We start from the raw sequence: 12,390 nt of genomic DNA, 5'->3' as shown, positions 1-12,390 counted from the left end.
CGATCCACAGCGCAAAGTTGTTGTATTTCCTCAGCAACCAGCACGGATCAGCTCCAGGCATAACGAAGCAGATATCGTCCTCTTTTGGAAGGCCAAAGTAATTTTCGCTTTCACAACGAAACACACAGCGCCTTCACGACATGGCGGCGGCAACAACAATACTACAGTGAGAATAAAATTTACGCCTTCTTTCTTTGTGTGAACATTTGGGCGGCGTTATGCAAATCTTCCCAGATAGTGACGTAGGTATGTGGGGGCGTATTAGAACGAGCCGTTTTAGGTAGGTGTGGCTGACTCCTAACTTTTATAAAGAATATCTCTTTGGATTTGAGACTTTAGTCTTTGCAACTTTACAGATCTTCTTTATGCACTAAGAGCTTGTAACACTCCAAAGAGAAAGGAAAAATTTAAATCGCATCATATGACCCCTTTAATGATTTAAACATCGGTTAAATTAATAATTAATTAAACATACACATTACTCCTGGAAATTGTAATGCTAAAATGCCATAGAATTTGCGCCATCTTGAGGAGTCTGAAATAGATATTGCTCCCTCAGGACATAAAATAATACACGCATCATAACTTATTCAGAGAAATAACACTGGCTGCGTATGCTAAGGACTTAAAAACATGAAGCTTTATTTCCAAAATGATGCATGGTAAGGTAAATTTCAACACAGAGTGAGATGAATTAATGCATATTCATATTTATTTTAGAACTACAGTAACATCATCTGATTTATCTCAACATGGGGAGCTGTCCATCAATAAATTGGAAAAAAAAAAGTAACTTGCATTACTAATTTGAAAAAGTAACTCGGGTATTCTCTTGTAAATTAAAAAGTAATATGTTACTTTACTAGTTACTTGAAAAAAGTAATCTGATTACGTAACTCGCATTACTGTAATGCGTTACCCCCAACACTGATTATACCTTATAGCTACGCTGAATAAGAATAGCTCGTTCTTTTGACAGTAGAAAGTGTTTATTATAAGTAAAATTTGACAGAAATTAAATTTTCCCCAGTCGTTGTTAAAGTACATTAAATCACATTAAGCTGTTTCCTTATAATGGACTTCTATGGGGGAGAAAACGCTTAACATGATATTATTCACTTTATCTGTGGAATAAGGGCTCGTTCTTTTGACAGTAGTTAGTGTTTATTACAAGTAAGGTTTGACAGAAATTTGGGTTTCCCTGGTCGGTGTTTAGGTACGTTAAGCCACGTTAAGCATTTTTCATGTTAAGCATTTTAGAATGTCCCAAAATACTTATTTGTGTGTGTTGTGCTCGCTCCATGCAGCGTAGGTCTCCGTCTAACCGGCTAACAGCAATATCTGTTCACTCGCAATTGTCTAGAAATGTGTCGATGAATAGTGAATGTTTATCGTTGTTATTACTTGGAGTTCTGATAAAGAATAGAGCAATACGTTGGTGTACAAACTGCAGTTCTTTATCAATACGTTTCTGCATTAGGCTAACGCATATACCATGGTTGTTTGGGTGTTTACCATGAGCTGTGGGCTAAAGGCTGATTTATACTTCTGCGTCGGACCTACGCCGTAGCCTTTACGCCGTAGGCTATACGTCAGTTTTCATTTATACTTCTGCGTCGTTGTCCGCGTCAACATGCAGTACACATGCAAACCGCTAGTCTGCAGTACACATGCAAACCGCTAGTCTGCAGCATGGGCATGTTGCTGATGTAACCTGCAGTACCACGGTAAAAGCCGAAGAAGAAGCAGCTCATCGGAGAAGCGTTATAGTCGTGACGGTGGCAAATAAATATCAAATCATTAAATCATTATTTAAAACTACAAAAAGGAGACAACAACAGAACAGGAGAAGATGGCATACTTTCAATCTCCACGAGGACTTGTACCATGGCAGATCAACATTGTTTGTCACGGACAACTACTGATGTATAATGCTATGTAGTATAATAAATGATGCGTCAGACCTACGCCGTAGGCTATGCGTCAGTTTTCATTTATACTTCTGCGTCGTTGTCCGCGTCAACATGCAGTACACATGCAAACCGCTAGTCTGCAGCATGGGCATGTTGCTGATGTAACCTGCAGTACCACGGTAAAAGCCGAAGAAGAAGCAGCTCGTCGGAGAAGCGTTATAGTCGTGACGGTGGCAAATAAATATCAAATCATTAAATCATTATTTAAAACTACAAAAAGGAGACAACAACAGAACAGGAGAAGATGGCATACTTTCAATCTCCACGAGGACTTGTACCATGGCAGATCAACATTGTTTGTCACGGACAACTACTGATGTATAATGCTATGTAGTATAATAAATGATAAGACACTTGTTCTTTGCGTTGTTTTATTTTATATAAGAAGGTGTAACATTAAAATATATTAAAGTGCACATAAACACACACAAAACTCAAGTACATACGGAGGTAGGGGTTCTAGCAGACCAATCACAGCGCTTGCGGTCTGCATAGAATTGATGCGCTGTTAGATTTTTGGAGAGGTGCACGTCAGGCTACGTGCTGGGTGATGGGTGTGCGTCTATGCGTAAGCTATGGCGTAGGTTCGACGTAGAAGTATAATTTGGGCTTTTATAATGGTGATGGGCATTCCGTTAATGACATGCGCTGCACGCAGTAGACCAACAGACTAGGTCATCAACAACAACAGAACAGGAGAAGATGGCATACTTTCAATCTCCACGAGGACTTGTACCATGGCAGATCAACATTGTTTGTCACGGACAACTACTGATGTATAATGCTATGTAGTATAATAAATGATAAGACACTTGTTCTTTGCGTTGTTTTATTTTATATAAGAAGGTGTAACATTAAAATATATTAAAGTGCACATAAACACACACAAAACTCAAGTACATACGGAGGTAGGGGTTCTAGCAGACCAATCACAGCGCTTGCGGTCTGCATAGAATTGATGAGCTGTTAGATTTTTGGAGAGGTGCATGTCAGGCTACGTGCTGGGTGATGGGTGTGCGTCTATGCGTAAGCTATGGCGTAGGTTCGACGTAGAAGTATAAATTGGGCTTTTATAATGGTGATGGGCATTCCGTTAATGACATGCGCTGCACGCAGTAGACCAACAGACTAGGTCATCAAACCAATCACCGCAGTTTAGCGTCACGCAAAGGAGGGGTTTGGAAAAATGAATTGTTGAGCGAACGGTTTGGCATCGTTGAGCAAAAAAGGGAAAAAGAAATGTCTATTATAAGACAATGAACATGTTTTTTGGCCTTGCATGCATGTCAACCTGTTGTTGGGGACTCCCAAAGCCAAAACATGAACCTTTCATAACCCATAATAGGAGCACTTTAAATATAATTGAAAAACCCACTACATTTAAAATTACAATCAAATCAAGTGCTGTACGTGTGCTTTAGTATGTTAACATGTGATTTAGTATTATAGTCAACACATAAAAATTGTGTATTTTGTTAAAGCATGACAAAATATTATTAAAGCATGATTTAAAAAGTTCTTGAAGGTACAACTTTTAATTTGACATCATTACTAAATGTGCTTTTTAAAAGCATTCTTAAGTGTCGTGTCATGAAATTGTATTTTCTTTACGCTTAAGTGGCATTTATTTAGGTATTATTTGCAAGTACAGCTTCTTTTTCCTTTTTTTTAATTTAAGATTTGAAGTAAACTAGAAACACACATTCACAACAAAGCACACGTCTTTTCCACAAGGTTATTGTGGAAACAACATTCTGGGGTATTGGGGGTCTCTGCCTGCAGTGTGACATGATTTCAACAGGTTATGGAGTTTGTATATGGAGTCTTTAAGACTGTAAGAAGCTTCTTTTAAGAACCTATTATTATCGAAATACATCTCTATTTTTGAGAGGTGTAACTAAGTTAAGTTTTGTTTGTTGTTTTTATGCTCTGAAATTGCTGTACAACCAAAGAACTTGACTTTGCTAGGATACAACTTGGCTTGGCCTGAACATTTAAAACCAATTAACAGATTAATATTTTCCTACTTAATGTTTGTTGTTGTTGTTGTTTTTCCCCATGCATATTTACAAAATGTGTTTACATTTTAGCACTTGTGTGTGTGTGTGTTTCAGTTGTTTGTGCTGTGTCACGGGATGCTACAGCTTGCTCAACTCCTGGTGTCTGGCTATCTGAAAGGCTCCATAACCACCATTGAGAAAAGATATGGATTTTCAAGTCAGAAATCAGGACTGCTGGCAGCCTTTAATGAGGCAAGGATAATATGCTAACTTTATATGAATGGTGATGACAAGATGTCATGAATCGCCTGAAGAAAAAACACATTTGTTTTTGGAAGTTGTTATAGCAACTGGTTTGCAATTATTTCAATATTAATATACAAGTTCAGACACAAAGTCTAAATATGAAATTGATACGACATCACTTTTTGACTATTATATCTGATCATGCATATAAGTCTTTTGTTGTTAAACAAAGGTGGGGAACACAATTCTCATTGTGTTTGTGAGTTTCTTTGGGAGCCGTGTGCATCGACCGAGATGTATTGGAATCGGAGCGATGATCGCAAGTGTGGGGGTGTTCCTTATAGCCCTACCTCACTTCATTAGCGAGAAGTACATTTATACAGACTTCAATAGCAGTGAGTGGGGATTGTTGTTATATACAGTATATATATATATATATATATATAAGTTCCTAACAACTGAAATAACCAATATGTATTTGTTGCACAGACACCAAAGACAACAGTTCTGGTCTTTGCAAATCACTGAACATCTTACCCGAGAAAGAATCTAAGCAGACATGTGATCAAGAAAAGACTGATTCTCACCTTGGAGTATATCCAATACTTCTACTGGGCCAGTTACTGCTGGGCATTGGCGGTGTCCCCATACAACCTTTTGGGATTTCCTACATAGATGATTATGCAGAAAAGAGGAATTCTCCCTTCTACCTAGGTTTGAATGAGTAATGTTTTATCATTGATTTCCATATAGAGTTGTTTAATTCTTATAATACAGTGATTAATTCAAGAAATGATCAACCTTTATCTTTTTCTACAGGCATACTTTTCGCGATTACTGTAATTGGGCCGGCATTTGGCTACATGATGTCCTCTGCGCTGCTTCGTTTCTATGTTGATGTTGATAAGATGTCTTCAGGTATGTCTGATATGCGATGTCTGCTCCTTCATAAATGGAAAGTAAATTTATACACTTTGCTGAGCTTAAAGGTGCTGTAGGAAATCTTGGAAAATGCTAACTTTAGCCTGATAGCACTGAAAGCGAACGTCCCACCCTCCCTGCAATCGCCGTACAAAGCCACACCCCCTGAATGCATATACGCTCACAGACCAGAATACCAGAGACAACATTACTACAATAGGCTACATCAGCAGTTCCCAATTCCAGCCCATGTTCTGAAGTGAAGTAAGCATCAATGGATTTCCCCTGCTCATAGAGTAAGGAGCAATGAACACTGTGTAGGGATCATATATCGATCAGAACACAGTTCATGGACGTTAGCTCACTTATAACGAGCTGGTTATCTGAATCGGGTGTGTTGACTAAGCGAGACATGCTAAATATGCAGATGGGGGAGACTGGAATTGGGAACCACTGGGTTACATCATGTGTCATTCACTGGTGAGAAAACTTTAAAAGTACTACAATACCAGGAAGGAAGATCGGGTTGTTGATGTTTGTCTGCCATTCGCGCTCTGTCTGCTCAGCATGCGTGAACGCGGTGATGATGTATCCTGTCTGCACGAACCAGGTGCACAGAGGTATGCTAATACATACGTTGACAGGCAGGTAGGAAAGCCAATTAAAATGCTCGGACCGAGCGTTTTGATTGGACAAACATTTCTTGGTCCTACGCCTTCCACAGAAAATATAAATACAGATAAATACATTTAGACCACTTAACTTAATGATTGCTATCGGGATGTGAAGAGACTTTCAACCAGCAAAGCAAAAAATGTTTCTAAAGACAATCACCTATTGCACCTTTAAACAACATTAGAGTCTAATATAAATACTTTAGCAACTGTAATAATCATGTTTAGACAAGTGCATTTTGACAAGCTAAACTGCATTTAAAAAGAAGTGTTTATCTCAAGATTCAACATGTTTAGCAATGTTGCTTGGTGCATCAAACACAGATAGGAACTTTTAGTACGTTTGGCTTTATGTCTCTCATATATGTAAGAGATGTTTTATGAATGAGCTTTTATACTTTTCAGATGATTTAGATTTGAAAAATGATGACCCCAGATGGGTTGGAGCTTGGTGGTTGGGATTCCTGATAGCTGCCACCCTCCTTCTCCTGACTTCTTTGCCATACCTGTTTTTTCCAAGGAAGATGTCTAGAGAGGTACATCAAAAATCTAATTTGTAGCCTTTTTGATTCTGAAAATTAATTAGTACATTTTGATTAATCAGTGATGGAGAGTTTGGCAAATAAGATTTAGGCATTGCTCCTGAAGTACGCTTGGGTCTCACAGAACATGTTTAAAAAAACTACAACCACGGAAAGAAACATGAGTCCTAGAGGAGCATGTCTCAGCCTGTTCTTCCCCCTCTTGCTCAACTAGATTAAATAACAGGTTAACCTTGCATGAAATTTGCGACCATACATGTTCTTGCACTAAATGTTTATGTTCTGTAAATGTGAATCAGATATTGGAAGATGCTTAATCTCATATTTAAAAATGTGGATATAAAAACATGATTTGTGTAAATCTTACCAAAATCTTACCTTGTGCAGATTTAGAACAAACAGGGTAAGATGGTTTTCTGTTGTAAACCAATGCAATACACTCTTAAAAATAAAGGTTCTTTATTGGCATCAATGGTTCTATGAAGAACCTTCAACATCCATGGAACCTTTCAAATGCAGAAAAGGTTCTTTGTAGTCGAAAAAGTTTCTTTAGATTTTTAAAATATTCTTCAAAATGGTTCGTTTAGGAACTGTTCACTGAAAAGTTATTTTTGGAACCAAAAATTGTTCTTCTATGGCATCACTGCAAAAACACCCTTTTGGAACCTTTATTCTTAAGAGTGAATGTACCTCTTTGATTTTGAGCATAATGTGGTTGTTCAACAATACATTTTGTTCAACAATAAATTAAATCAAATTAAATTAAAGATTTCAATCTCTTCAGGAAATCGTAGAGGCCCCTGTTGAGCCATCCACAGAAAAAATGATGGAGGACAAGAAGCCCAAATCTGAAACAAAGGAAGAGGTGTCTCTCACTGAGTTCCTAAAAAGTGTGTTTTCCATTTTACCCATCAGCGATTTTATTAATCACAAATTAAAGAATAGCTGACCAAAAAAGAACATTGAAAATGTACTCACCTTCAGGCCATCCAAGATGTAGATGAGTTGTTTCTTCACCTGAATTTCGAGAAATTTAACATCACTTGCTCACCAATTGGTCCTCTCCAGTAACTGGGTGCCATCAGAATGAGAATTCAAACAGTTGATTAAAACATCACAATAATCCACAAGTCATTCACATGGCTCTAGTCCATCAAGTGAACAGATCCAAGTAACCAGTGCTTGATCTGTGCATATTTCTCTCCTGATTCAGACAGGATTAATTTTACATTGGCAATATTATGGATTTTAAGACAAGAAAGGTTTCCAAGTTTAGGTGTCATACATCAACCTGGTGTACAGGGTTGGGTATCGTTTGAATTTGATCAATTCCGATTCCGATTCTGCTTATTGATTCCGATTCTTATCGATTCCCAGCTTCGATTCCAATGTAATTAAATAATGATATCAAACATTTATCCTGTGTCTATTTTTTGCAAAGCATTTATTGGAGCTGAATACCATGAACAAAAATCAACAGGCTACAACAGGCATGTAATTTATGAATTAATGACTCACTCAAGACATACTTGTTTCATTACTGGATGAATCAGCGTTCTTGAACGAATCTCTTGTATGATTCAAAGACAAATACATTTTAACAGCCCCTTTTCGCCACCTGCTGGCGTAACAATGTAATCGATAAATCTTCATTTGAAGTATCAAATTACTTTCAAAAGGTGATTTACTCTATTTTAATAGCTACCATACACATCGTACACACAGTTTATATCTTAACTATAAACTTTTATCCCAGTACTTCTGTGATTTGAATGTTTGTAACACAGAAATAATGATACTATGTGAAGCTGTTTCATTCATGTCAGACAGCTGCTCTCTTTAGGTCAATGGCAGCGCGAACGCAGATTTAAACGTTCAAATCACACTGGTGTGATGATCGTACTCTGCACAGACGAACCAAGTGATCACAACGTTGTGATCGCACACATCAAAGGTTGAGGAATGAAACAAACAAATCATTGTAATTTAGGAATAGAATCACGTTGGTGTTTGAATCGTGTTCGCGATCTTTAACGATCTATTAAATTAAAGTGCTTTGTCATGTTGGTGGTGACACCTCTCTTGCAACATGTTTAGCTATCACAAATATTATACTTAGCTTTTTTGGCTTCTGATCGCAAATGTAGCCAAACTTTGGAATGCTTAGATTAGTGAGCAAGGTCCTGGCAGATCGCTAGGTCCGGTCCTCACAGATGAAGAAAAAAAATGCATAGGAATCGATAGGCAGAGCAAGTATCCGATTCCTGACCTTAAGTATCCGATTCTGGAATCGGAATCGATTTTCGATTCCCAACCCTACTGGTGTAGTTAACTAAAAATAAATTGCACCCGCTGGTAGTTGTATAATTACACGTGCTGTCTGTATTGTTTTAGCAGCCAGTCCACAGGTAACGAAACAGCACAAACCAAATCTCATTGCATTCAGCATCTGGTTAAACTGGATTTTGGGTGGTTAGGTAGAAAGATGCAGGTTTATGACCTACTTTAGGACCTAATGGGATTACTGTATTTGTTAGGCCATACTACACTGGCATTATAATGAAACTACCACATCCAAATTCAAAAGAATCCCCTCTTGCAATCATAATGCTACTCATGCCAAATTTAGCATAGAAACTTAATGCTGCACAATTTGACCTACTTAGTCAGAACCAGATGCCTGATTAGAAGCCAAATAATGACTCAATCTTGTTTTTCTGAACTACAAACTCATAATTCAAATGTTCTGTTCCTGTAACAGTTATCTAACAGATTTCATGAACTTAGCCCATTTTTCCTTAAAGGGGTCATTTGATGTTATTTTAAAGATCATTATTTTGTGTATTTGGTGTAACAGAATATGTTGACATGCTTTAATGTTCAAAAAACACATTATTTTTCAAATACTGTACATTATTGTAGGTCCTCTATACCCCACCTCTCTCAAACGCGTCATTTTCTACAAAGCCCCCTCCTTTGACAAGCACAGTCTGCTCTGATTGGCCAGCTGACCCAGTGCATTGTGATTAGCCGAACACCACAGGCACGCGTCGGAAATGTAACGCCCCTTACCATAATCGCGAGCACCAGCTTTAAAAAAAAAAAATCAAGATAGTTAATAACAAAGTCGGAATTTACCCTTTTTTTGGGGGGGAAATAGTTTTTGTGCACAGCCAGCCTTGTACTCTTCTAGGTTAAAAAAACTGTCGTCCATAAAACGTTTGCACAAATTCGAACATCTGGGTTGTGCTGTTCTGTTGTAAATAAATCTTAACCAATGACTCCTAATTGCATCTACTTCTGGAAGGCCAAATAAAGTGCTTTTGCTTTCGCACTGAAACACACACCGTCTCCCTGACATGGCTGCATCAACACTACTGCTGTTCCTGAAGCCACGCCTTCTTTCTTTGCGTGCACATTTGGGCGGCATTATGCTAATATTTCCACATAGTGACGTAGATATGTGGGGGCGTGTTAGAACGAGCCGTTTTAGGTAGGCGTGGTTGAATCTTAACTTTTATAAAGAATATCTCTTTGGATTTGAGACTTTAGTCTTTGCAACTTTACAGATCTTCTTTATGCACCAAGAGCTTGTAACACTCCAAAGAGAAAGGAAAACTTGAAATCGCATCATATGACCCCTTTAATGGGTGTGCTGCACACAACAGGAAATACTAATCCTTTCTATATGTTTTGTTGTTAAAAATCATTTATTAAACTCCAAAATATTTTGTCTAATATTAACATTTCTGGTAATATTTATAGATTTCAGTGTTTTTATGTATGTACTGTATGTATTCATTCATTCATTCATTCATTCATTGTTGTCCAGATAAATGAAACATATTTGGTTGTTGATGTTTAATGTAAAAATTCCTGGCTCTAAAGATCCTTATATCCAATAATCTATTCATTAATCTTCCAAAATATAATGTTCTTGTCCTTCTTGAAAGTTATTTTTGTGCTATACTGTACAAATGTTATTCAGATTTTTTCATATTGTTTGGTGTCTTTTATCTTTCCTCAGGTTTCCCCAAAATTGTAATGAGGACTCTGAGGAACCCAATTTATTTGTTGGTAGTGTTGGCTCAAGTGAATCTTGCTGCCATGGTTGCGGGACTGGCCACTTTTATGGGCAAATTCATTGAGAGGCAGTTTGCACAGACTGCCTCCTTTTCTAATTTGATGATGGGTGAGTTATTGAAGGAAATCAACTATGCCTTTGGTTGAGGTTGAGGTTATTATTCAAGAAGAAAACCTTTTGCTCCACCAAAACCATAACAACATGTGCTGTATGTTTTTGGCCAGTGAAATCATATTTTATTGTTCAATTGTACAAATTACTCATTCAAAACCTTTACCGCTGCTAATCCACACAATACAATATGTCACTATAACAAATTCCAAAGTCTGGAGAAATAAGCAAGGGAAGATTGAAGCTTTCTGTCTAAGTGTTACATCTTTCGTTATTTATTGTTTAATGGGATTAATAAAGGAATGTAGTGTAGTGAGTTTTCAACCTGAACAATCCCACGGACCCACCCAAACCTGAAGCATTAAAACACACACACACACACACACACACACACACATACAAAGTACATTAAACGTAAATTATAAGCAGGTACAAAAGCTGTGTAGGATTTTCTTAATTAAAAAAAAGTGGCGGTTTTTGTTAGCATTATGTTCGCAATTCCACTTCTCTTCATTGGCTGCCCCACACAAAGTGTTTCTGGCATCAACTATAATTTGTGAGTTATGTTTGGTGTTTAAATGCTCCCGTTTACATACAGGTATGAATAAAAAGATAAGAGTGTTCATTAGGGGTTGCCAAAAGTGATTCAGCCCATAATTCCAGTTACAACTTACAAAAGAATATCAACAGTGTCTTTATTCTGTGTAAACCTTCTGACAGCTGTTTTCCATTACAAAGTTTTTGCTATGGACCACATTTTAATTGCAGGCTGAAATTTGCACTTTCATTTTCTCCTACATTCCTCAAGGATTTTAGACCAGTAGTTTTTCTTTTTAATTATCTCAATATGCAAAGGACAATTTTCTTTAAATGCTTAATATCCTGCCGCAAGGCACCCAGTTATTTTCATGAGCCTTTGTCTTTATTTTGTTTACTTTTTCCCCAGATCTTCCCAGCAGTGTAGCAATGCATGTTCCTGTTCTGATGAAGCCTTCAACCCTGTGTGTGGCTCAGATGGAGTGGAATTCCGCTCTCCCTGTCATGCAGGATGTAAGACAGTAATACCCAATAAAGAGAAAGGTTTGGTAAGTTATCTTTAACTTCCATTACTGGAACAAAAGGTACTTTGTTAATGACGCAAAAAGGGAGGCTAATACATGGAGTTTTGTAAGAAAAGTGCTTGGCTTGAACTAACCAAAAGGATTTTATGTGAATGATTAAGAAAAAGTAATTAATTCCTGAACTCAGTGGATGATTAATAGGATAGTTCACCCGAAATAAAGAACATTCTGTCATTAATTCATGTAGTTTCTTGTCATTCCACACCTGTATGACGTTTTTCTTTTGTGGAGTACAAAAGAAGATATTTTGAGAAATGCCTCAGCATTCAGCATTTTACATAACATACAGGACATTAAAAGTTAATTGGGTGCAATGTTGTTTTGGACCCCACTGATCCCAACTGCATTTGTGTTCCACAGAAGAAAGTAAGTCAAATAAGTTTAGCGCGACATGAGGTTGAGCAAGTGATGACCACTGAATTTCCCTGATCCCTTAGAGTTTAGAAATGTTTAGGGAAAGATCAGAACATCATTACTTGTAATCACAGATGCAATGAATCAAAGAGGCATGTGGAAGAGAAAATGATACATGCCACTAACAGGACAACCACATATATCATTATGAGAGTGAATGACAACCAGAATAAGAGGGTTAAGGATTAAATTTAACTATTTAAATGTTAGAAGTGAATATATATATATATATATATATATATATATATATATATATATATATATGTGTGTGTGTGTGTATAGAGTTATACACCATCTAGCGAAT

At 37.2% G+C, this 12,390-nt stretch overlaps 1 protein-coding gene across 1 annotated transcript in view; it reads left to right on the top strand.

Moving 5' to 3' along the window:
• LOC107574605 (solute carrier organic anion transporter family member 2B1-like) overlaps positions 1-12,390 on the top strand; it is a 36,668-nt gene that overhangs the window by 19,940 nt on the left and 4,338 nt on the right. The window contains exons 3-11 of the mRNA XM_016261047.1: positions 4,088-4,225; positions 4,452-4,614; positions 4,709-4,933; positions 5,039-5,137; positions 6,220-6,350; positions 7,141-7,246; positions 10,384-10,584; positions 11,020-11,107; positions 11,498-11,636. Of these exons, the coding sequence (XP_016116533.1) occupies positions 4,088-4,225; positions 4,452-4,614; positions 4,709-4,933; positions 5,039-5,137; positions 6,220-6,350; positions 7,141-7,246; positions 10,384-10,584; positions 11,020-11,107; positions 11,498-11,636 (1,290 nt within the window). The remainder of the gene's footprint in view (positions 1-4,087; positions 4,226-4,451; positions 4,615-4,708; positions 4,934-5,038; positions 5,138-6,219; positions 6,351-7,140; positions 7,247-10,383; positions 10,585-11,019; positions 11,108-11,497; positions 11,637-12,390) is intronic.

The sequence above is a fragment of the Sinocyclocheilus grahami genome, unplaced genomic scaffold, assembly GCF_001515645.1.
Source record: "Sinocyclocheilus grahami isolate Dianchi unplaced genomic scaffold, SAMN03320097.WGS_v1.1 scaffold2283.1, whole genome shotgun sequence".
NCBI classification, from domain to species: Eukaryota; Metazoa; Chordata; class Actinopteri; order Cypriniformes; family Cyprinidae; genus Sinocyclocheilus; species Sinocyclocheilus grahami.
Note: the sequence above shows the minus strand (reverse complement) of the source record. Positions and strands in the feature narration are given on the sequence as shown.